The sequence below is a fragment of the Myotis yumanensis genome, unplaced genomic scaffold (genome assembly GCF_028538775.1).
Source record: "Myotis yumanensis isolate MYYU_CA2020_CCGP unplaced genomic scaffold, mMyoYum1.0.hap1 SCAF_1, whole genome shotgun sequence".
Classification (NCBI taxonomy): Eukaryota; Metazoa; Chordata; class Mammalia; order Chiroptera; family Vespertilionidae; genus Myotis; species Myotis yumanensis.
The window spans coordinates 56,820,240-56,847,498 of NW_027223752.1; the positions used below are offsets into that span (position 1 = coordinate 56,820,240).

Below are 27,259 nucleotides of genomic sequence, written 5' to 3' on the forward strand. Positions count from 1 at the left end.
TTTTCAGTTGACCTGGACGTTCTTTTTCTTTCACATCGAAATCATCACTTTTAAAGCGTTTAAACCAGCATTCACAAGTATCTTGAGATGGAGCATGTTCACTATAAGTTTCCCGGAGTATACGATAACTTTTTTAAAAAATAAGTAATGAATTAAAACTTCCCGCAAATGCCCTTTTTTAGGCACGAAATTCGAAATTTTTAAGCGTAAAAATATCTATGATGTTAACACCTTCACAAAATTTAACATGAAGTTCTGAAGCTTGCTGTCAATATAACAAAATAGCATACATATCAAATCACATATAAACATAATGTGTAACTCCATCTATTGAAAAAATCCGCATTATTAACTGGTACACCTAGTATGTGCAGGGCAGTATGCTAAGCATTTTGAGTGGATTTGCTTGCCTAATATTCAAGAATCCTGCCTAGCCATAGGTAGTAGTTACTGTCCTACCCCTTTTTCAGATGGGTATCTGAGAAGTGACCTGCTCTTGAAAAAGCTATACCATGGCAACCTGATGAAAAAATAATTACCCACACTGTCTATATGTGTAGAAAAATTTGAACAAATCAACAATCTAATTTTTTAAGTTGAGAAAACGTGACAAAACCACCTTCTGACACGGCATTGTTGTTGGAAGTAGCCCCTCAAGGGTCAGAGGCAGTAGTTATAGAGATCTGGCTGGTCAGTTGTGAAAACCAAGTTTAGAGATCTTATAAAGAAAGCTGGGTTCCTCAAAACCAAGAGAAAGGGAGAAATTTTGCTATTCCCCATATACTGGATGAACAATCCAAATGTTTCACCACAGGGTAGAAGGTTTTGATGATTTAGGAGCAACAGCTCACAGTGGTTCAAGAAAGAGCCAGTCTTAGTAAGCTTGGGCAAGACACTGAAGCCAGAAACTACACATGGCAAAAATAGCTAAAAGAAAGAGGAAAGCCTCAGTATCAAAGGAAAATTTCCAAATTCTCAAACACATGAAGAACAATTAAAGACCCTCTGCCTGTATTTCTATCCCTTGCTAGATTGTCCCTTAACTCAGTTCCTCCAATCTTAAGTCAGTCCCAATAATTAAATACTTATTGAATCCTTACGGAAAAAGTCAAATTTTGCATTTTTTTTCTAATCCCGAGGACATACTTAACTAATTTTCGAGATAGGGGAAGGGAGAGAGAGAGAAATATCAATTTGAGAGAGAAACATCAATTGGTTACCTTCCTGTATACGCCTGACTGGCGACCTAGGTTACTTGCCGTGCCTGAGTGGGAGTCAAACATGCAACCTTGAGTACAGACGACACTCCAACCACCTGAGCTACACCAGCCAGGGCTTACTTTGCATCCTTTATAAAGAACTTCATCTATTCCAATTCCTTACCTAAAGAATCCAGTACCTCCAACAAATTTAATTGGCATTCCTCTAAAGCACTTGTTTTGTTTTGTTTTGTTTTTTTAAAGAATTGACATTCTTTTCTTTAAAAAATAATATTTTTAGCTCTAGCTGGTTTGGCTCAGGATGCTATCTATGATCAACTTGGCTTACCTGACATGGCTATTGTAAGGATTTAAATGGGAAAATATGTATGGAATACTGAAAAGATTCTGTTCATTATTTCTCTTGTCCTGTTATGCTCTCTGATTTTAAAACAAAAGAGAAAAAGTTCATCTGTAAAGGTTGCTGGTTAACTAGAGAACTGGTACCATTGCTGACGGGACAAAGTCTGAGGTTTGACTGGGTGAGATGAGCCAGTAGCTCTCAAGCCTGGGTCCTTTCTAACACCAAACATTCATGAGTGAGACCTTAGGCATATTTTTTCTGCAGAAGTTCCCCAGAGGGTTCATAGGTGCATATTTAATATTTTGAATGCTATTTTAAGCGGTATCTAAAATGGTTAACTTTTTATTGTTTATTGCTAGTACAGAGAAACATTACTGATATTTTTATATTGGCCCTTTATTTTAGATGCCTCAGGGTTTTCCTTGTACACCATCGTGTCTTCTGAAAGCCAACACAGCAGTATATCTTCCTTTCCAATCAAAATGTCTTTCCCCCCCTTGCTGTTTTGCATTGGTTAGTAGCCAGTAAAATGTTGATTGGGAGTAGTGAGGGCAGACACTTTTGAATAGTTCCCAATTTTAGGGGAAAAACATTTAGTTTTTTTCAATATTAAGTATGATGTCGAGTTTTTCATTTATACCCTTTATGAGGTTGAGGTAGCTCCTTTCTATTCCTAATATGCTAAGAGTTTTTATTATAAACTAGAGGCCCAGTGCACAAGTTCGTGCACAGGTGGGGTCTGGTGACCTGCCCTGATCAGGGCCAATTGGGCCAGGCCAGCCAGGGGGAAGGGATGTGGGAGGTTGGCCTTGTATTATATAGGATAGTTATTGAATTCTATCAACTGCTTCTTCTGTTTCTATTGAGGTGATCATATGGATTTTCTCCTTCATTCTGTTAATATGGTGAATTACATTAACTGATATTAATGTTAAATCAACCTTGCATACAGGGAAAATATATGTGTGGTATATATCACACATATCTGAATTTGATTTACTAAAATTTTGCTGAGGATTTTTTCAAAACCGCTCTATTGAAATATAATCCATATACCATATACCTCACCCATTTAGTGTACAACTCTCCTGTGTTTTTTACTCCTTACAAAAAGGGTAATTTCTGTGTTTTTAGAGCTTCTCTTATGACTGCAGTTTCTTTAAATAATTAACTCAAAACAACCCTTATGCCAAAGAGGCATATTTTGGGTGGCATGTTCTGCTACCCATCATTCCTGCCCTTGAAACATCCCTAATAAGTTTCACAGTCCAGAAGCTGAGTTGGTAGATTGTTTCATCTCTCACTGAACCAGTCTCTTCATCCTGAGAGAAGGTCAGTTAAGTCAGAATTATCTCATTTCAGGAGATGGTGTTGCAGGTGGGGTCCCAAAGTTAGGCCTATATGGTGCAAGCACCCAGGTATTTAAGAAGAGGCATTTTTACTTGGCATAATGTCTTCAAGGTGCATCCATGTTGTAGCATGTCGGAATGTCATTTCTTTCAAAGGCAGAGGAATATGTCCTTGTTATGTGTGTGCCACTTTTGTATATTCATCAAGGGACATTTAAATGTTGTTTCTACCTTTGCTATTCTGAATGCTGCTGCTGTGGGCCCTGGCCGAGTAGCTCAGCTGTTTAGAGCACTGTCCCAAGACACTAAGGTTGCAGGTTCTATCCCTAGTTAGGGCACATGCAAGAATCAACCAATGAATGTATAAATAAGTGGAATAACAAATAGATGTTTCCTCCTCTCTCTCTCAGATCAATTTTAAAAAATTGTGACCGTTGGTGTACAAATATCTGTTCAAGTCTCTGCTTTCAGTGAATTTGAGTGTGTACTGTTGGTAGATAACCTGAAGCATATTGGGATTTTTAAGAATTTGGGCAAACAGTTTGAATCAGGTAGCTCCTAACCACTGTCATGAACTAGAGTTAAGATCTTTATGGGGAAGATGCCAAAACAAAACAAGAAAATTATTTGGCTGTCGCTTAAGCAGGTGCTTCATTTAGGAAAGCCCAGTTGGCTGTTTGGCTTTGGTTTGCTTCTGTAGGCTGCCAGGGCATTGTAGCCACCTCCGTCTAATGGCCTCCTGTTTGAATTAACTTAAAAATGCTTAGGAATGGAATTCATCTATCTTCTAAATGTTCTGTTTAAATTACTTCTGTAATAAGACATATGCTCTTTTAATGAAGACAGTCTGTTAAGCTGCAGTGTCCCTCAGCCAACAGGAACCTCTCAGTGAAGCTTACCTTAAGGCCTGGCTGGCCAACACTGAGCCAGGAGGTCATGGTTCATTCGGGTCAGGCACATGCCCGAGTTGCAGGCTGGGTCCCCAATAGGGGGTGTGCCAATCAATGATTCTCTCTCATCATTGACATTTCTACCTCCCCCTCACTCTCTCCCTGAAATAAAAATACATGTAGAAGAAACAAAAAAGTACCTTGAATTACTTTTTTTCTGAGACAAGATTCTTCCTAATACCAAAACCAAGAATTATGTCATTTGTGATACCCCACAGTTGTTAGCACTGTGCTTTGCATATTGTAGGTATTATTTGAAAATACACTTCTACTTCCAACACATTTTTGGTGGTATATTAATGGGCCATTAATTCATTTGTAAACACAAGCTTTTGTCTTTTAAAATAGGACTGAAAAGCCTTTTTTTTCCCCCTAAAGGTGGCAGCTTTGCTTCTCATCTTCCCCCCCTTAAAATCTCCACAGGAAAGAAAGAACTGATTTATCAAGTGTCAAGTTGAATCTGCAGGGGAAGGAGGCCAGACACAGGAAGGTTTCTGAGACCAGACGGTTGCTTCCCCAGCAGGCAGAAGTTACCAGTTGGAGGTTTGGGGACTAAAAGTTTTTCTGAGAATTCAGTTGGTGTTGGACCAACTTTACACACTCAGGGCCCTTACGGCCGCTGTGGATTGTCCTGGGGACCCGAGTAGCAGCTGACTCAGACACCAGCCTCTGGTGGGCTTGCGCCCATCTTGCGGCCACTCCTCTGAGTCTCCATAATCAAAGTTTTTTCTCATTTAAAGTTCTTGGCTTGGTTAAAAAAAAAAAAGCCTGGCTGGCATGGCTCAGTGGTTGAGTGTTAACCTGTGAACCAGATGGTCACGGTTCGAAATATATTTTTTAAAAAATAAAGCACATAAAAAATAATTTTAAAAAGTTGTCCCTAGTCTGTTATTAACAATGTTACAATTTATTGACTTTATTATGTATATGACACTATACATTGCAACAATTTTAAGAGGTAAAAATTATTCTATTTTAGAGATGAGAAAACAGGCTGTGCAGAATTAACTTGATCTAAGACTACAGAGTACAAAAAAGACTAGTAGGCCCAGTTTTGAAGATTTCTGCAGGGTTTAAATCAAAAGTGACTTAAAAAGTCCAGAATAAGAATTTGAACAGAGACCTTGCCTAGATTTACGTTCTTTCCCGGGTATTATTTGTAAGAAAAAACGATTATGAATCATATTGCTTGCCTTCGAATTTCAGCTCCAACAAATTAATAAGTGCTTCCGTGTAGGATAATACAAAGTGAGGAAAGAGACCCAGAAGAGGGCTATGAAATGGGAGGAGAGCAATGCTGCTTACTTTAGTTTTGCTGAGGCTGCTACTTCCCCAGTGTCCTTCCCTAAGAGGATGCAGGATGATACCCAGGGAAAATCAGAGAGGAGGGGGTGGGTAAAGGATTAAGGACTTTAGTTCCCTCTATGCACATAACTTTTATGCTAAAGGAGAAAACGGATTCAATAACCCAACTCACTTATCTTAGTTAAAGCACAGGCAAGCAACCTATATATATAAAAGCCTAAGTGACCATTAGGACCGGTCAAACGAATGGTCAACTGGTTGCTATGACGTGCACTGACCATCAGCGGGCAGATGCTCAGTGCAAGAGCTGCCCCATGGTGGTCAGTGTGCTCCCACAGCCAACCTCCCTCGGTCCTTCCCCTCCCCCCGCCCGCTGGCCCCAGTGGCCCCATTGGGACTGGGCAAGACAGCCCCAATAGGCCCCGATTGCTGGCCAGGCCGAGGGCCCCCATCTGTGCATGAATTTGTGCACCGGGCCTCTAGACCTATATAATAAAAGCCTAATATGCAAATTGTCCCCTTGACAGGAGTTTCACTTGGAGTTTGACTGCTTGACCAGTCGCTATGATGCATACTGACCACCAGGGGGCAGACGCTCCAACCGATAGGCTAGCTTGCTGCAGGCTCTGGTGGGTTGAACTGGAAAGTGAGGTGTGAGGTGAGAGCCATCAGGAAGCTCCCAGGGTTTGGCCCGAGCCCTGGGCCGAGGCGGGCGGGCCGGGAGCAGGAGCGAAGAAGGGTGGCATGGGAGGCGACTATGTATGATCCGAGAGCCATGGACTGCGCAGCCCTACGCAGCCTGTGGCGTTCTCAGTGTGCAAGTTATAGTCTTCAGAGCTGCTTTTTAAAAAATATATATATTTTATTGATCTTCCAGAAAGAGGAAGGGAGAAGGACAGAGAGTTAGAAACATCGATGAGAGACAAACATCGATCAGATCAGCTGCCTCCTGCACACCCCCCACTGGGGACATGCCCGCAACCAAGGTACATGCCCTTGACCAGAATCGAACCTGGGACCCTTCAGTCCGCAGGCCAAAGCTCTGTCCACTGAGCCAAACCGGTCAGGGCAGAGCTGCTTCTTTTTATTTGTTAAGTTTCACTAACTACTCGAGGAGAGTAGGTAGCACCATTACTGGGACGGGGTAGGTGTGCCTGCGGGAGGCCAAGGGGCGCCTAGGGCTCCCAGGGACACAGCAGAAAGTGGGGCGGGGCTGAGTCGGAGAAACCAAGTCCAAAACTTGAAAGGAAGTGGGAGGCAGCGAGGGGCGGATGGTGACAGCTGCGGAGGGGCCTAGAAAAGCTGCTGTGTGGGGGCAGCCGAGTAACCCGGTGCCTCTTCCACGGAACAGGCTCCACGTCCCTCCCTCCTCCTCCCGGTTACCCGTCAGCCCAGCTCTCCTCCAAGGCCCTACCTGGGCTCGCCAAGCACAGCCCCACCCACACAGCCCCGCCCCGCACAGCCTTTGGGGAGCTCCACCCCCAGAGGGGAAAGGGAGAGGCTACAGATAGGAGGTCGCAGGAGGAGGGGGCAGAGCAGGGCCCACCAAGTTAGATGGAGGGGAGGGAGGGAGAGAGCCCACAGGACTGGGGACAGAGATGGGTGGAGAAGGAGGGCTGTGCAGAAGTGTCCCCTTGGTTGAAGTAGAAATCCTGACCCCGTTTTACAGACGTGTGTGTGTGGGGCGGGGGGGGGGGGCCGAAGAAAAAAGAGGGTGTGGGGGGACTAGATGGATGGAGAGCAGCGACATTTGATTCATGGCCAATTTATTTTATTTTATTTTATTTATTTATTTTTTAAAATATATTTTATTGATTTTTTATTGATTTTTTTACAGAGAGGAAGTGAGAGAGATAGAGAGTTAGAAACATGGATGAGAGAGAAACATTGATCAGCTGCCTCCTGCACATCTCCTACCGGGGATGTGCCCGAAACCCAGGTACATGCCCTTGACCGGAATCAAACCTGGGACCTTTCAGTCCGCAGGCCGACGCTCTATCCACTGAGCCAAACCGGTTTCGGCTATTTTATTTTTTTGTTAATATATTTTTATTGATTTCAGAGAGGAAGGCAGAGGGAGGGAGAGATAGAAACATCAATGATGAGAGAGAATCTATCTGCTGCCTCCCGCATGCCCACTACTAGGGATTGAGCCCGAAACCCAGGAATGTGCCCTTGACCAGAACCAAACCCAGGACCCTTCAGTCCACAGGCTGTGGCTCTATCCACTAAGCCAGTGGTCGGCAAACTCATTAGTCAACAGAGCCAAATATCAACAGTACAACAATTGAAATTTCTTTTGAGAGCCAAATTTTTTAAACTTAAACTATATAAGTAGGTACACTGTTATTAACTTAATTAGGGTACTCCTAAGGCTTAGGAAGAGCCACACTCAAGGGGCCAAAGAGCCACATGTGGCTTTCGAGCCGAAGTTTGCCGACCACGGCACTAAGCCAAACCATCTAAGGCGACCCATGGCCTATTCAAAACCGCTGCAGTAGGCTGAGCAGGGGTCTTACCCCGATGGTGTTACCTGATAATGAGGGTGTCTCTCCTTATGTTGGAGTAATCAGAACTGCAGCGAAGTAAAGACACACCCATGGAGCCTGCAAAGGGTTTCCACACACACGATGCAATTTACTCTGTGTGGCAGCTGAAGAGGGTGAGCAGAGCCTTGGAAGGACATGAGGTCTCCAAGACCAGGGGCTGGAGGGAAAATGTGTGCCGAGCGTTCCTCGCCATGAGTTACAATGTATATATTTCTATAATAATAAAAGCACAGTATGCTAATTAGATCAGACAGCTGGACGTCCTTCCGGACAAAGTTGCAGCAGCTGCAAGGGCTGAGGGCAGGCAGCTGCTGTGGCCAGCAGCGGCAGCAGCGGCGGGGTGATGGGGGCAGCGCCTTCCCCTGATTGGCACAGTCACCTCCCACAGAGGGAGGCCAGACTGTAACTTAGGCCCGTTCCCCCATGGGCCTAAGCCATCAGTAGGACATCCCCTGAGGGCTTCCTGGACGTGAGAGAGGGCAGGCCGGCCTGAAGGAACCCCCCGTCTAGTGCACGATTTTTTGTGCACTGGGCCTCTAGTAAAAGCATAATATGCTAAGTGTCCGACCCAGCAGTTGACCGACCAGTTGCTATGTTGTGCACTGACCACCAGGGGGTAGATGCTCCCACTGGTAGGTTAGCTTGCTGCTGGGGTCCAGCTGATGGGGACTGGGTGAGATGGGCTGGACATGCCCTGGAGTCCTCCCACAGTCCCTCCCCAGCCACCGGCCCAGATCGGGACTGGGCGAGATGGCCCTGATTGGCCCTGATCACCAGCCAGGTGGAGGGACCCCACGGACCTCTAGTAACTATATAATATAGATATTCTTTAAACATTCCTATAAATAGATATTCGAGTTTATTTAAAGTACCAATGATTATGTAATGTGCCAAGATGAATAAGACATGTTCTGAGTCCTTAAAAGGCTCACAGTCTAGCTTAAGTGCTAAAATGGGGGGAGTTCAGTAAAACACTATATGGAATGAATAATTCTGCTTAGAGGGCTGGGGAGTCTACAAAAGCTTTCACAGAGAAATATCAGGTATTAGCTGGTTTGGACATTAAATTGTACAAAATGGTTACATTATGGTTGGCTTGGTATAAAGAGAAACTGATCCATTTTCAGCTCTTTCTAACTTAAGTCCTCCAAAAGAAGTATCAGATATAACAAACAAATCTATCATTGGGATCAGGTAATTAACTATATGGGCTACAGTTAATTGTTTCATTACTCACTGCCTGGGGTGGGGGAACTGTCTTTGTCAAGAATTGGTCCAAGTATTCTAACATAAATTTGAATCAATAAGTCAATTCCCCACTTCCCCAGTCATCTTACATTTATAAGAAGTAGCTTAATGAGCCCTGGCCGAGTGGCTCAGTTGGTTGAGCGCTGTCCTGTACAACAAAAGGTTGTGAGTTTGATTCCCAGTCAGGGTATATATGTAGGTTGTAGGTTTGATCCTCAGTTGGGGTGCTTATGGGAGGCAACTGATCCATGTTTCTCTCAAATCAATGTTTCTGTCTCTCTCTCTCCCTTCCTCTCTCTAAAAGTCAATTTAAAAAACACATCATTGGGTGAGGATTTTTAAAAAAAATAACTTAATGAGATAAATATACATAACAGAAAGACTATTTGGTCTAAATATCAAAGTTTATTGAAATAAAATATAATCTATAATAAAAAATGCTAACGGTGTTATCACTGGTTACATTTTTAAGCATATTAACAAGAAATCCAACATTTTAATCCAAGAATGACACCATCTTTGTGGTACAGCAACAAACATGAAATTAAATGTTGAATAATACTGAATAACCTATCAGAAATATTTTATACTTTCCCATCTATGTTCAATATGCCTTTTCTAGAAATATCCTCCAAGTGAAACTTTTAAAACTTAAGACACAATTTTTAGAATTAAATAGTTTTAGCATAATTAGAATGTATTTCAATGCTCTTTCCTATCAGCTCTAGTGTGGCTATTATTCTTAAACTGGGTTTAAAGCTGGTCATAAAGCAAAACAGATGAATTATTTTAGAAGTAAGAAGGGCATTAAGAGAGTAAAAGAAAGGAGGGAAAAATAGGCATCATACACAGTCTATCTATTTAAACTCTTTGAGAACTGTTTCAATTGGCCAGTCTTGGCCTGGCATAGAGATCTTTGTCATAGCAACTTCTTGACCCAAATAGTCCCACAGTAAAGTAGAGGAGAAAAGACTGGTTTCTTCTTCTTGCTATATTTCAAAATCATTTTCTCTGCAATCTTTATACCATTTCACTTGCTATTCCCCCAAATCTGTGCCACAATTCCATTATTCTGCACAAGTCCCGGAGAAAGACTTGCACGCACTAACTTTAGGAAATAACTCGCAGGTTCCTCTGAAGTTTCCCCAGTGCAGGTTATCCCTTTGCTGACTGTTGTGTAGCTATCATATACCCAACTTCTATCACATTGTCTTACCTATGGTGTGCGGATCTGAAAATAGTTGTCATTTTGTTGAGGAAGATAGAGCCTTTTAACAAAAATCATTGGAAGCTTTTCAAATCCTCATCTTTAAAAATCTTTAAAACTTAGATATCCTATGTACCCTAGAAAAAAATGATTATTTTGTAGAATAAAGATATAAAAAAGGAACAATAAAAACTGACAAAATTGGGAGACACACAGGACATCTCTTCAAAGATGGTCAATTTTAGTCTTAAAATACATCCCATTAGTTAGAACTGCTCGGTTGGGCATTTGTTATAATGTTCATTTTGACAGGTTGCTGATTTGGGACCTTTAGTGGACAATTTCGTTTCCTGACTTCCTATTTAAAACTGTATCTACTGAAGCCAGGATCGCCTTCATAATTTTGCTTTGTGCATTTCCTAATCCAAGAGGCATCCCTTCCTCTCAAAACAGGCTATTATAGGGAGGATGGATATAAAGTTTTCAAAGCTATTGGTGACAAATTACTATATGATTTGAAGAAATTCTTAGAATTAACATCTGACGAAATAGACTTTTTTTTTTTAGAAAAATAATACAATTCTTTGTTTTTTAATCTACTGTGGTTTAAAGCTTAGGTTTTATTTTTGCCATGGTATTTGAACACCTTATTTGGGATAGTACCATGTCCTAAAAAAACAACATGTTTTAGGCAGATAAGTCAAATTTCCTTCTTTCTTGGAACAATAGTATGAAACTGAACTTGTGGCAGTAGTTGAAGACTTTTACCCTGTTTTTGAGTTTAATATTTTTGAGATAGAAGTGAAATTAGAAACTAGAACCCTTCATATAAAAATATATGCATATCAATTTATTAAACTCTAATTTCTTAACAGCAGAAACATAAGGATTAAAACCAAACAAAACCCATGAGGATTAAGTAAGATATATGCACGATTTAAAATCTAGATAGATCTTTAGAGTTAAATTTACCAGGGTCCTGCAATTTGTCAGATTCCATTATCTCTATTTAGCAATTTATTTTGTCCAGGAAGGCTTCTATTTTAAATTTTACTTTGTTTTATAGTGTCACCCAAGAAGAATAACCTCAATTCTTCATGTTTTCCCAATAGCTTCAGAAGTGCTGGACATCATTAAAAAAATATATGACACCAGTTACCAGAGAACCTAAGAACTCTGATTCTGATGAGTTCCTTTACCATCTTCAGTCACTTTCTAAACAGAATTTAACCACACATTATCAAATAACATTTTATACTAAAAAACAAATAATTTAAATAGCCCCCCAAATGACGGTATTTGAGAGATCTAAATGAATTCCATCCATGCAATAAAGTTTACATATATGGTATTGGTAACCTACTACCACTGTACTTTGTTCCATGGAGGAAAAAGCAGAGAATCTAAATATTTAGACACATGAAAGATATTGGGAAAAATAAAAATTTAATGCTTTTTATTCTCCCCAAATACTCTTGATTTGGACTCTATAGCCCACTGAACACAAAAGCAACTGTAAAATACATTTCAAGAAGAGATGATACCATACTTAAAGACAAGGTAATTCTACAAATTTTGAAAGCATTAAAAAACTGACTTAAAAAATAGTCACTGGGAGAAAAATATTGTCACTGCACATCCAAGAACAAAAGGTGTGTGATATTTGATTATTTAAGTAATACTTTGTGCTTATACTATGCCCTTTATTCAGGAGTGCAAAGCACTAAAAAGTAAGCATTATTTACATGTTTAGAGTAAACTGAGGCACAGGAAGTTTTACCAGGGCAAGATAAAAGCCAGGTTTTTAGACATAAAATGATTCAGAATTCCACATTTCCAGTTCCTTAAAATATAACTTAAATACTACCTTTAATGCCTCCATTTTATCAAACTTAAGTAGTTTACAATTATAGTTTAAGTTGTACACTCAAGTAGTGTGTGACAGGTAAAGCCCACAGATTTCCAACATGTTTAAAATAACTGGTATATTGACCAGGAAAGTTTGCTTTTTGCTTTAAAAAAATTCTTTTTAAAATAAATTAGATTGTTTGAGGGAAGTTCTGGAAATTCTTGCCTTGATTTTTCTGCTTCACCTGCCTACATTAATATAGGGACAATAATTTGTTCCTTACATATCTATTGCACTTCTAATCCTTTCATCTCAAGATCTTCTCTTAGTGAACTGAGGTGGTGACTCATTAAAAACAAAATAAATTTTTGTGCAAGTACAAAATGGTTAATGTTAAGTTCAGTCACTAATCTCTGACATTAACTTGCTTAATTAAACTAAGGTAAAAAAGTACGAGGAAAAGTTCAGAACGTCTTAAGGGATAAGTAGACAAATATTAGAAATGTGAGACAATAAAACAAAATATATGCTTCCAAAGCCTATTCCTCAACCTAAATCTATGCCTCATTTAACTACTAACATGACACCTTGAAACACAGCAGTCACTTTACCGAAGCACAGTGGGCCAGCATGATTGTAGGAAGCAGTCACTGCCAATTTCAGCTGCCGCACACTGCTTAGTGTGTCTTAAAATGTTGACTCTTAAATTTGAGGAAAAATGCATAGATTCCTTTGAGAACCTAATAGAAGTCATGGATCCTTGCTTTAGAATACACAATAAGTACTGTTAAATGTCAAAAACCTATTGTGCATCATAGCACTGTTGATTCAATGAAAACAGACACGAAGAAAATTCATAGTTAATAAAGACTGTTCACTAACCTTAAGGAACATTTTAAAAGTACGAGAAAGCCCAGTGATTATATCATTCTTTCATGTGCCTCTTTTGCTGGCTGTAATGTTGACTGGTTGATGGAAATGTGCCCCTAATCTAGCCTATAAATATTAAAAGCAAAAATGTTTGTGTTCTAAATGCTGCTAGCAGTATACATGTAACAATTTTCAAGTACTACAAAATACTGCAAAGGAAAGACTTTAATATACCACTATCAAATTCCTATATACTCAAACCAGCAATGAAATGTCTGAGTATAATTTGTTGCCTTGAGCAAAATATAAGAAAATAAAGACACGATAGCTCAAAATTCTTTATAATCTTCAAGGATGGGAAGCCAGTATCTCTGAGAAGTTTGTTTGTTTTAATAGAATTAAACATTTAATTTTACCCCCACAGTAATCAAAGCAAACATTTTATCATTATTATTCTTGGTATATCAAACATTCCAGGAATGTAAGAAAATCTGACTTGGAAATATTACATAGAAAAAGGCTGAATTAACAAACACATTACATTTTTTAATTACTTCTTATAAGTATACATTGACATCTACTTATCTGATAGCACTGCTGCTTTTGAGTGAGTCTTTTTTTTCTTCCAGAGGGAATGGAGAATGGCAGTATTATTTTTTGAACAAATTAAGTAGACAGTAGCAAACAACAGAATAACTTCTACACATAAATTTTTCAAGGGCAATAAATAGTAAATATAATTATGGGAACATATGCCTCAAATATGCTTTGTAGAATTTCTCAGGATTTATTTATTTATTATTAAAATATACTGCACTATCACTACTATCTGGGGAAAAACGAACCCTGAAGTTTTAGTTTCCTCCTTCAACCAGAATGACAAGAGTAAACCTGGCCCTAGCTGGTTCGGCTCAGTGAATGGAGCATTGGCCTGTGCACTGAAGGGCCCCAAGTTCGGTCCCGAGTCAAGGGCACATGCCCGGGTTGTGGGCTCAATCCCCAGTAGGGGGTGTGCAGGAGGCAGCCGATCAATGATTCTCTCTCATCATTGATCTTTCTATCCCCCTCCCTTTCTCTCTGAAATCAATAAAAATATATTTTTTAAAAAAAAGAGTAAACCTGGACTAAGGTCAACTTGTTTGAGCCAACAGAATTCTGCAGTACATTTGGTTACTTTACCAATGTACGCATATTCTGGGTTATTATCAAGAGACTCATCAAATATTTTATATTAATGTTTTATACCCCAAACAGGTTCTCTGATGATTATCATGCTAGCATAGGAAATTTGAAGGAATAACAAATTGGTATAACATAAACAGACATGCAGTACACAAGACATAAAAGATATAGCTTGACCCTGGATTTTTCCCTTAGAATAATTCCTTCCATAAATAAGACTTTACTTTTTACATGTAGACTAATCCTCTTGGATCATGGAGAATGTGAAGGACATAGCTTAAGCAATCTAGACCACTTTTTCTTTTTTTTCTTTTTTGTAGTCTATTGTCACCCAGACCACAAAAAACGTTCTCCAAGTGGATGCTCAGGTTAGATTGATGCTCTTACACAAACTTACCAAGGCTTAGAATGGAAATCACGTAACTACTTGCAGCAGCAATAGTCATTTCAAAAATGACTAAAACAGACTTTTAAATACAAAGCATATAAAAGTGACTATTAAGGATAGTTTTCCAAACTATATCTAGAAATACAGAAATACATGTGTTGCCTCATGATAAAGTTCAATAAATATTCTTTCTGAATCCTACAAACACTACTACAAGACGTTATAGGTTTATTTGGTTCTCATAAGTTAAAAAAATCTGATTGTTTTTATATAAATTCCTCCAACAGATTTCTACTACTGCTTTTTACTAGACTCAGAGATTATACTCTAACTTCCCTTCAGAAATGTGCTTTTTTGTTGGTTTTAATAAAGTATACTTAATTTTCTAGCAAATAAACATGATTTAAATTTTAAGGTTCAAGGTAATTCTAGAAAAAGGTAGACACTGAACTACTTGCTTTTCTACATCCTCATATTTACAAAGCCCAGCATCCACTATGGTTTCCTTCTTCTTACTCTCACTTATTACACTGCCAGTAAATAGTAGCTGTGGTCCAAGTTACCTATATTAAAGATTTCAAAATTCTTCAAAATTTCACAACACTACAAAGTCATAATATCTGATTTTGATAGGATATGAGTATTAGTATTATGTAATTTTTTGCTACTGGAAAAAAAAATACAAGTCTTTATTTTTTCTATCTAATTAAATCTGAGCTCCATGATCAGTTCTTATGATAATATCTAAAATGTACATTCCTAAAGAAATGTAAAGCTGTTTTAGGGCTGAACTAGTCCAATATACAATTAAGGATTATTTATTCCTGTTATTTTTTTTGTCTTTTTTTTTCCCTTTTAAATCCCTATATTAAACCCCTGGTTTCTTGTGGATTAGATCATAATTTAATATTGAAAAATTAATTTCAGAAACTATTGTGCTAATATTTAGTTTTCAGGAAGGAATCAGACAAAATCAATTACCTCCATTCATTGTTAGAACAGAAGATAAAATAGCTTACTAACTGATATGAGTTATGAATGTCACTATGACACAAAATTTGCTGTGATTTGCTTATTTGGCTACAAGTGCAGTATTTTTCATGAATGACAACGCACAGCATTTCCAACTTGTAACACGAAACTCCAGCTCATAAATAGTGTACTGTGTGACTTGAAAAGTCTGATTATAAGTTAAGTAACAACCTTTCCCCTGAAAAACATGAACAAAATCCATTGGGAAATCAGGCACAGACGGTATTTATCGGTTTTTCTTCCTTTCCTCCTGTGGTTTTGTTTCTCAAGACATATAGATGGTTTCAATAGAATCCAACACTTGTTACAAAATAACACAGCTATTTTTTTCCTTTTCTTTTTCTTTATCTTTTTCTCGAGGTTCCTTTCGTTTACGTTCACTATTTCCAGATTGTCTTCCACTTGACGGAGAGGCTTGTGCTGGCTGGCTTTGCTTTAGAAAAAACAAACAAGAAGAAATTACCTCAACTTTTCTTAACTATGCTTAATCACAGTTATCTAGAAAGAAAAACCGCAAGAGTGAAAGAACTCATCAATGAAAAAAAGAAGCTATTGGCATATAGCCTTGTTATGTTACATGGTATCTGAGTAGTTGCCTCTACAATTCTGGATAGATATATAAATTATTCTAAGTAAATAGAAATTTCAAACAATAAATAACGTCAAGTAAGATTATGTTGCCTGAAGTCTCAAATTCAAGAAATATTTATGTTAGAGTTTATGAAAGTGATACCATTTGATAAACTACAATAGTTCTCTAAGCCCCCACTAACTACCATAATAAACAGATTTTAAAAGGAAAAAAAAATATTGAAAACTGAGTGTGTGAAATAAGTGTATTCAGTGAAATGAGAAAAAGAAATTTTTTTTAAATCCTCACCCAAGGATATTTTTTCATTGATTTTTTAGGGGAAGAGAGAGGGAAAGACAGAGAGAAACATCGATTGGTTGCCTCCTGTATGAGCCCCAGGGCCTGGGCTGAGTAGGAGCCTGCAACCAAGGTACGTGCCCTTGACCAGAATCACACCTGGAACCCTTTGTTCTGCAGGCCGACGCTCTATCCCCTGAGTTAAACTGGCTAGGGTGAGAAAATTTTTAATGAAAAGCTAATCATACATGTAGGTTTTAACTTTTAAGCTTGGGGTAGTCAATATTTGAGCTAGAAATAGATATGTTATACTTATTTTAATGGAGACCTCTATATTTATATCTTCATCAGCTCTTAAAGGACATCTCCCTTTCTTACAGTTTTGGCACCGTACAGTTAAACATAAAAAGGGGGATTTTCCCCCCCATTTAATGCAATGAGATTTAACATATAGAAACCGACTTAACAGTCACATTTACAGTGCATAAAACATTCAATTGGGAAGAGTAAAAAGTGGGAAAGTGCTAATCTTGGTTGGATACTTAGTACATGCCAGACACTGGGTTTAGTTGTTCTCAACCACAAACCTAAGAGCTAAGTACTATCTCCTATTTTACAGAAAATGAGGTTAAGAGGCAGATGACTTTGTCCAAGGTGTTACAGGAAATGCAAATCCACATCTACCTGACTCTGGAGCCTACATTCTTCCTGTAGTAGCTCACACTGCCCTCTGATTGACAGAAAAGACTGTTTAAATTGGTTTATATTCTGTGCAGCTATTAATAACTTTAAAAAATAAATTTGAAAACTCTTGTCATCAGAACCTTATGAAAAATAACTTCAGTAAATGAGAAAAATAGTAAGATAACCACAAAAATAGGATAATGTTATAAAACCTAATGGGCACTAAAATGCTTACATAATTAAAGAGTCAATATATAATTTAAAAATGTTTATCTCAGCACAAATTTCTTTATTGTTAAAGTGATCATTGTGTTTAAGAATGAGAACACTGTTTTCACCTGAGCCTGGGTAGAAGCAGAAGTAGAAGCAGCAGCAACTGCTGCTTGTTCCTGTTCCTGGTAATATTGGGAAGCCCGTCTATCCTCTTCTTCTTGGAGTTTCTTTGCGAGTTCCAAATCACTGATTCCTTCCGGTGCTTGTTCCCAATTGATCTCTTGGCTCTGCTGTTCTTGTTGTAGAGATAATGCCATAAGATAGTCCTAAGAAATGAAATTATAACCATCTTTAGCTATGAGACATTACCCAAGAACTAATGAGTGTAAATATAGAGGTTATAACTACAAAACTAAGAATGGCTTTTTAAAAACATACCAGAGCTTAAATATAAAAACAAAAGTTATCTAAGTGCTTCTGCTTGGGCCCTAGCTGGTTTGGCTTATTAGATAGAGCGTCAGCCTGAGGACTGAAGGGTCCCAGGTTCGATTCCAGTCAACGGCATATGCCCAGGATGTGAGTTCAATCCCCAGTAGGGGACGTGCAGGAGGCAGCCGATCAATGATTCTCTCTCATCATTGATGTTTCTATCTCTTTCTCCCCTCTCCCTTCCTCTGAAATCAATTAAAAAAAAAAAAAAAGTGCTTCTGCTTGGGAATATTAACTTATTTCAGTGATGCTACTATTGTTCTAAATGTTTTTGGAATTCATCTGAAATTCTTTCTAGAAGAAGTATATAAGGCATTAGTGAAAACTTAAAAATGTTGCCCCTGCCTGGCTGGTTTGGCTCAGTGGTTGAGCGTCACCTATGAACCAGGAAGTCATGGTTCAATTATCAGTCAGGGCACATCCCCAGGAGGGGGTGTGCAGGAGGCAGCTGATCAATGTTTCTCTCTCATCGATGTTTCTATCTCTCTATCCCTCTCTCTTCCCTTCTCTCTTAAATCAATTTTTTAAAAATCTTATCTGTCTCAGTTCTAAATGGGAATTCTACTCACTAATCTACTCTTTCTACTCACCTACACTTTATCCAGTGCATGCTATCTTCAAGACTCCCTCTTTTATACGTTTTCTAATTAGCCAAAATTATCTCAACCATGTGCTCATCTTTTCATCTCTATCATCTCTTGCTTGGACTACTAGTCTCTACTTATACCTGTGTCCTTCCTCTGTATTCTCCACCTCACAACCTTTTAAAAAGGTGAAGTAGTTCATGTCACTTCCATGTGATATACCTGGCATATCTTCTCTACCACAATGAAATAAAATTCAAACTCTTTACCATAACCATCACAGTTCTCTATGATCTGGCCTTCTGAACCAAAGTGTACAATTAATATGCATATAGAATGACGACCTATCTATTTAGGAAGTGTCAGAAAAATTACATAAGTATATAAATGAATAAATCTTTGTTCAAAAGTTTTGGATAACTAAATTTGTATTTGAAAGGAATGAACATTTTAAATAATATGAAGAAATAAACAAATTTACCTGATCTATCTGATCTTGTTGTCCTCTGTATACAGTTTCAGGATCTGAAGGAGGCCGCAGATGAAAATCTGAGTCACAGAAATTTCCATCACCATCAACATTATGAAGGCTTTCCCAAACAATTTTTTCTTCAGTAAGAAACCCCTGATCTGTTACCAGCAAATACAGTAGACCCTTAATAAGAAATAACAAAAGAAAAAAAGACTGATAAATTGGTAAAAACTAGTTAATACTTATTTTTAATATGTTTCTATTGATTTTAGAGAGATTGGAAGAGAGAGAAACATTGATAAGGGAGAGAAACATCAATGGGCTGCCTCCTGCACGCCCCCTACTGGGGATTGTGCTCACAAGCCAGGTGTATGCCCTGACCCGAAATCAAACCGGTGACCTTTTGGTTATGGGAGGATTCTCAACTGAGCCACACTGGCCAGGCAAAACTAATTAATATTTAAGAGAAATCTTATAATCTGTATGCATAAAGCATATTAATTACTCCTACTAGTTAGATCTGTATAACATAATAAATAGTAGACCAAGTAGATATATTATTTGCTCACTGAATTAAATCTAGCTGGCTTTGAATATAGTTTATAATTGGTACACTATAGTATAATGAAAAATTATACTATAATTTGAGGAGCTCCTGGCATGTTCAACAAGTAAATGACTTATAAATAGCCTTTGGGGGCGGGGGGGGGGGGGTTACAATCTCATTTCACAAAATAGAAAAATACTATACATGTTCCTAAAAATACATCAGGTAATAAATAAGACACAGTTATAATAAAATGATATCACTCTGCCTATAGTCATAAGCCAATATGGCTAATCCAATCCATATCAATGTTTCCTTTCTCTGTACCAACAGTACTTTGTACCTGTTTCTATTGTAGCACTGAATACAATAATTGTGTTTTTCTGCCTTATTCCCCAGACTATATGTTTTAATCTTTATATCTCTGGCCCTTAGTGTAGTGTACTCATAAAATTGAATCAATCAACTTTATTGAATCAATCAATGAACTCATATTAATAGTCACTACCAAAGAATTTAGCATTGATCTTTAATTTTTCATATGTATTAGTTCTGATTCCAATCATGTGTAAGTGTCCCTAGTATACACATAAGGATTGTATGCCATTTTTCTTCAGATTTGCCAAAGATATCACTTTCATTTACCTGTTGAAAGTTCCTACTGGTTAATACAGTGTTTATTACCAGAGCTTAAATATAAAAACAAAAGTTATCTAAGTGCTTCTGCTTGGGCCCTAGCTGGTTTGGCTTATTGGATAGAGCGTCAGCCTGAGGACTGAAAGGTCCCAGGTTCGATTCCAGTCAGTGGCACATGCCCAGGATTTGAGCTCAATCCCCAGTAGGGGACGAGCAAGAGGCAGCTGATCAATGATTCTCTCTCATCATTGATGTTTCTATCTCTCTCTCCCCTCTCCCTTCCTCTCTGAAATTAATTTTAAAAAAAAAGTGCTTCTGCTTGGGAATATTAACTTATTTCAGTGATGCTACTATTGTTCTAAATGTTTTTGGAATTCATCTGAAATTCTTTCTAGAAGAAGTATATAAGGCATTAGAGAAAACTTAAAAATGTTGCCCCTGCCTGGCTGGTTTGGCTCAGTGGTTGAGCGTCACCTATGAACCAGGAAGTCATGGTTCAATTATCAGTCAGGGCACATCCCCAGGAGGGGGTGTGCAGGAGGCAGCTGATCAATGGGGAACAGTTTAGGCAGCTGACCATACTTTGCATATTCTCTCTTATCATCACAATTAATCTTAATAAGTTAAGAATAAGAAATTCCTTTAAAGAGGTTGGGTGTGGGTAGAGAAATTACTGAATTAATTCTGAAGCTTTAAAAACTAAGTAATTATTTTTAAACATTTATTATATGTCCAGCACTGTAGGACATAGCTCTTCCTAAAGCACAAACTCTTTCCTGTTGTCTACTAGCAGTTACATTCAAGAGTTAGCTGTAGATAGCGATGGATTTATAGTGATTGAAATTACTATAATAATATGGAAAGTATTTATAAAGAAAAACATTTTGATATAAAGTTTAAAGACATTGTTTTAATCAAAAATTAACTCCAGATTCATACTTTAAAAAAAAAATCAGATATGTTTCAATTCACCAAATATTTAAATGCCCATCATATGCTCAGCACTATGCTAAGTGCTTGAGGATTCATATCATAGAAAGTAATGATCCTACCTTAATCTGGTATTAGGTGCCCCTTTTACATGATTCCATAGAAACCTGCTCTTTCCACTTTATACAATGAATTGTAGTTGCCTGCTTACTTACTCATCCCTCTGAATACATTTCAAGCTCCTTGAGAGCCAGAGCCATGGTCATCATTATCTAACCTATTTTTAATACCCAGTTAGGGTCTACCTTGTCCTAGGATAATTTAAGAGAAAAAATAAAGTTCTTTCCAGCCAATTTTCTACTGAATAGATCTGATCTTTCTGTTTACACTTATCATAATACATTTCAACATACCATTATATTATACAATATTTAGGTTTTATAATTTAGTTTATGTAGATCATATAATGATTGGCTGTGTGCTAGGGGAAGAACCATAATCTTATCAATAATTTTTTTCCCAAATGACACTTTAGGGTAGGTAATTTCTAGGAGGGTTTCCCTTAAAGCTGTTATCATCCAGCGCATATGAATATTTATACACTTTTATCTAAAGGGTATCCCATTCCTGGTATAACTGACCTGTCTTCTCAAGGACCATCAGCCTCAATTTCTTCCTCTTTTAGATCTTGACATTTATCGAAAAGGTCTGTAACTGGTCCACTGTCAACAATGCTGATTATTACTCAACAGTTCCTTTGTATAAATTGCAGTGTAGAATAGCAAAGTATGTATTAGTATAGTACTGAACAGTTTAGGCCCATTTTTCCCGAGAGTCTACAGTTAAATTACCATCAAGAATACTTTTTGCCTTTATACCCACAATCACTTTTGCTGCATTATCTAGTCAAAGCTTTCTTTTCTAAGCTTTGAATCTTCCTTCTAATCTCATTCACCAGTCTCTAAAATACTAATTTCATAAAAAATAATAGAGAAAGCATGTATTAAATTCTTAAATTATTTATTAATGTATAAAGTGTATAAATTATATAAAAATGATAAAGAAATGACATTAAATAATTTTTGTCATTTTATAAAATAGGCAATTGGATAACAAAAGAAAACTGGTAATATCATCATAAATTAGTTCTATACAGAGTATGAATAACATAGTGAGAATATCATCACAAATTATAAATTGATAAAATAAAACTTGGCAAATGTAATAAAAAATTAAGTAATTCCAGCCATTAAAATATGGAGAAAAGCACTGCCTGAATAGTTTTGGTTAACTAGTTTGGACTGAAATTACTTAATACCTTTGAACTTTAGTTTTCTTTTCTCATAAAGTGATATAGAGACATTAAGATCAGAAAATTTTTAAGATATTTTATAAACCAAAAGATGAATATTACTCCTACTTAACAAACATAAATCTCATCCACAAATACATCTACCCAGAGAGGTAAAGCTGTTGAAAATGTGGGCTTGAAGTCAGGTTGGGGCTGCTTACAAGCTGAGTGGTCTTGGGCAAGTAACTTAGGGCCTGTTCTTTCAGCTGTAAAGTAATAAGGGAGTAATAATATTCACATCTCATAGGGGAGTTGTGCAAATTAAATAAGATAATGAATATAAAGTGGTTAGCACAATGCAAGACACATGGTGCTTAATAAATATAAAGTATTATATTCATAAATATCACCTAAATTTATCTCAGTTTCTGTATCTATCTCCTGTCTCCTATTTGAAAGAAAAAGATAAATCTCTTGGCCTGTACTGTGGAATTTATTACTTTCCTTATTTTTAAAAAAATATATATTTTATTGATTTTTTACAGAGAGGAAGGGAGAGGGACAGAGAGTTAGAAACATCGATGAGAGAGAAACTTCCATCAGCTGTCTCCTGCACACCTCCCACTGGGGATGTGCCCGCAACCAAGGTACATGCCCTTGACCGGACTCGAACCTGGGACCTTTCAGTCTACAGGCTGATGCTCTATCCACTGAGCCAAACCGGTTAGGGCTACTTTCCTTATTCTTTTTCCACATTTCTGTATCCACTGTCCCCATAAAAAAAAATAAAAATAAAAAATGTGACCATTTTTTTAAAAGTATATATTTTTATGGATTTCAGAGAGGAAGGGAAAGGGAGAGAGAGATAGAAACATCAATGATGAGAGAGAATCATTGATTGGCTGCCTCCTGTAAGTCCCACACTGGGGATCGAGCCCGAAACCTGGGCATGTGCCCTGACAAGAAATCGAACCCTGATCTCCTGGTTCATAGGTTGATGCTCAACCACTGAGCCACACCACTTGGGCGAAAGTAACAATTTTTGATGCATCAACCACCTTTTAAAAATAACTAAATTAAATAAATATTTATTTAAATGTAGTCTTCTGTGGAAAACAAAATTCCCACTATAGTCTTAGTCAAAGAAGAAAGAGAATGGGCAAATTTATTTCTTTAACATGGCTTTAGTACTTATCTACAATTGTATCTTCTCCTAAACTAATCTTCACTTCTAATCTCTAAATGGAAAGTTAAAGCAAACAAACAAAAGCCAACCTCAAAAACCCTGGTTTTGAATATACTCCAGAGAGATGTCAGTAATTTGAAGCCAACAGGTAGAAGGAACAATTATGACGTGGACATAAAGTTGATACTTCATAAAAGAATGATCAAGAGGGAGACATGTCATTCTATATACCAAAGACCTAGAAACTAGGTGATCTGCAATCGAGGGCCAAGGAATCAGTAGTCTATCTTACTTGAGAGCAAGTAGAAAGTACTGGAGAAGTGGAGGATCATAAAATAAAACAGGATAACTAGATCTTGGAGATAGAATAATTAGTCATGATCATATGAGAAGCAAAACAGAATGTTTCTAGGAAAAAGGTAATTTATTTAAAACTCACTTTTATACTGTCAAGTTTCCTGCCTGTATAAAAAGTCACCTCACCATCTAGAACCAGAGGAACGGCCCTGAGAACATCCGTTCTCTTAGTAGGGTCTCCTCCTGCTGCTTTCAGATACTAATCTAGTTATGCTGATAAAAAGCACACATCTTCATAGTAGAACATACTCAGTGTGGTTTTGCCATGATGATCTGTCCAATTCAATTGTATAAGATTAAGTAGAAGTACATGGAGCAAGGTAACAAGTGGTAGCAGAAATTGGAGATGTGTGTATTTGCTGCCAATGGACAGATGAGGGATGAATAGTTTAATCAAGGATTAAGGAGAGTGCTATTACAACTAATAACTAACAAGAGCTGGACTTGATTACTTTGCTAGTAATAGAGGAAACAGCAGAGGTACTTGCCCAGAGTTTAGGAATAGTAAACCACAAAACTAGGAATGATCAGAGGACTTTTCAACAGAAAGTCAATTAGTATCTGTGGTCAGAGAAAATGTCATGAGAAGCTGTGCAACTAAAACCATAGGAGGTCATACTGTGTTAGACAGTTAGAAAATGTGAGATTGATTGGTAGATATTATACCGGAGGGCGGGGGTCAATTTGATCAACACATCCATTGTGACTCTGTAATGGCAAAAGGCCTAATAAAAAGTCTATGGAGCCCCGCTGGTGTGGCTCAGTTGGTTAAGTGTTATCCCATGCACCAAGAGGTTGCTGGTTCGATTCCCAGTCAGGGCATATATGATATATGATATGGGTACCAGAAAGCATAAAGATGCTTTTCGCAAATTCTAATACAAATAAGCTCCACTAATAAAATAATAAGTTTGTAGATATTTATGACTGATTGTCAATTTATTATTATAGGCCCCTAGTTACAGACACCATTTATCAGTAGTAGAAAGAATTCTATCCAGCTAGGCCAGAGTAGCTCTCAGCCGGTTGGGCATCCTCTCATGCACCGAAAGGTGGCCAGTGCAATTCCCAGTCAGGGCACATGCCTGGGTTGTGGGTTCGATCTTTGGTTGGGGCATGTGCAGAAGACAGCCAAATGATGTTTCTCTCTCACATCAATATTTTTCTCTCCTTTCCTCTCTCTAAGCATGCCCTCAGGTGGGGATTAAAAAATATTCTATCCAGATATTAAATTTATTTTATTGTTGAAAGTATATCTGAATTCTGTGGGATGAACTATGTTTATAGTTCATCAGAAAGATAGGAAGTAAAGTGATCATTAAATATGAATGCATAAAATGACCCTAAAATCTTCAAAAGTGCAATGTTAAAAGACATTATGAAGATCTAATGCAGTATTAAATGTAGCCTTACCTTATTTGAAAAAGCAGCTTTCTACTTTTTTTCTTACTTGTATCATTATTAGATCACAGATTCCCTGGCCCTCAAGTTCATAAACAACTACAAAAACTCAAACAACCCAGGAATCAGTAGTAGAGAATAATGGTTTTAATGTTTAATAGGTTTAACAAAACAAGGGAACAATTTTCCATCATATTTCCTTAGTAAGCAAATGGATACCATTTTGTTTTTATTTTTTTTAATATATTTTTATTGATTTCAGAGAGGAAGAGATAGGGAGAGAGAGATAGAAATATCAATGAGGAGAGAGAATCACTGATAGGCTGCCTCCTGAACTCTCCACACTGGGGATTGAGCCTGCAACCCGGGCATGTGCCCTTGATCGGAATCGAACCAGGGACCCCCTCAGTCCGCAGGCCGACACTCTATCCACTGAGCCAAACTGGCTAGGGCTTGATACTATTTTGGAGGAACCCCTTCCTAAGTTTTATTAAATTGTTCCGTTAGGGCTTCTAGTTCTACAGCAACAGCCAAAGAAGTGTAGATTTTATTGTAAATCCAGTTAATTAGTTGCTAGATCAATGAGGAGGGAAAAGTGTCTCTGACTCTTCTAAGTAATGTACTCACTGGGTACTCTGCCAGAAGTAAAGCAGTGTCTTATTTAAAGACTGTTAGGATTGGAATTATAGTTCTTTTTTTAAAAAATTTTTTTAAATTAAAAAAAATTTTTTTTAATTAAAAAAATTTTTTTTTTATAATTCTGTATTGTTGAGAGTATTACAGATGTCCCTGTCCTCCCACCACTCCCCCTTCCACCAGGTTCCCGACCCACCCCAGGTCCAATAGGAATGTAGGAAATAGGATGGAGAGGATTATAGTGGGGGCATAAATAAATAGGACAAAGGCCCATAAGACCCCTGGAAAAAACAAGATTTACATCATATTAAAATGGAGTTAATTCACCAAATGTAATGCATGGTCCTTGATGAGAGCCTGGTTTCAACAAATCGACCATAAAACTACATGGGGACAAATGGGAATTCTGAATATGGACTGGGTATTAGATTATATTAAAAATTATAGTTAATTTTGTTAGATGAAACAATGGTACTGTGATTTATTTGAATGGAAATGTTCTTGTTTAAATATGTATATTGAAATATAAGCAAAAAGATGAAAATAGTATCATGTAAAAATTGTTTAAAAAGATGAGTATAACAGGCACACATTAAATTAGTCTTGTTATTTTTCTGTAAGTTTGCAATTTTTCATAAAAACAAAACAAAACAAAACTGAAAAAACAGTGTTCCTAGGAGACATATGTAATACTCTTTGTAATACTTTAAGCAATAACACAAAATTTAAAAAAAACAAAAAACAAACAAACAAACAAAAAAACAGTGTTTTTTGTTTTTATTTCAGCTTGGCTGTCAATATAGTAAACAATGGCATTTCTCCGAGTGACTGGCCACCAGGATAGTTGTTCCCACTTATCCCTTCTATATAAATAAGATCACCTTAATGAAGGATAGTATTTTATTTGCTCTATACAATATTTATAAGTTTGGACAATATCAGCATGTTCATAATACCATCATGTCCCTGAATTTCTTTGCTCTTCTACTCTTTGTTGCACCCATTTACAAAGTCCCAAATCTAGAATAACAAACTAGCCACCTTCTCCATGAATGTATTCTGACAGATACTCCTGCAAAAAAATTACACAAGTAATAATTACCATTCCCAACAATGTCTGGTGATTCTTCTGAATTTCTCTCGTTACGGCTTTCTCCCACATGCTATAAAGACTACTTCAAACTTTCCTTCTATGAAACCAAACCGTCCCACTCAGTCTCAGTAAATGATTTGCCTTCCACATAACAAACAAAAGCATTCACAGTAACTTCCTCTACTTCCTGTCATCAAATCATCTGTAAATCTCCCTGTAGCTATACTCATAGTCCATTTTTTCTCTCCTTTACAATGAAGAGGTCTTTTAAAAATTTTTTTATTTAATTGATTTCAGAGAGGAAGGGAGAGGGAGATATAGACAGAAACATCAATGATGAGAGAGAATCACTGATCGGCTGCCTCCTGCATATGCCCCAC

The 27,259-nt window shown here is 37.5% G+C and overlaps 1 protein-coding gene across 1 annotated transcript in view; it reads right to left on the reverse strand.

Annotated features, from left to right (window-relative positions):
- Positions 1-9,353: 9,353 nt before the first annotated feature.
- The window catches only part of MINDY2 (MINDY lysine 48 deubiquitinase 2), a 69,093-nt gene continuing 51,187 nt past the window's right edge, over positions 9,354-27,259 (reverse strand). Inside the window, exons 7-9 of the mRNA XM_070421852.1 lie at positions 18,812-18,985; positions 17,383-17,583; positions 9,354-15,925 (exon numbers count right to left, since the gene is read on the reverse strand). Coding sequence (XP_070277953.1) covers positions 15,797-15,925; positions 17,383-17,583; positions 18,812-18,985 — 504 coding nt within the window. The 3' untranslated portion in view covers positions 9,354-15,796. The remainder of the gene's footprint in view (positions 15,926-17,382; positions 17,584-18,811; positions 18,986-27,259) is intronic.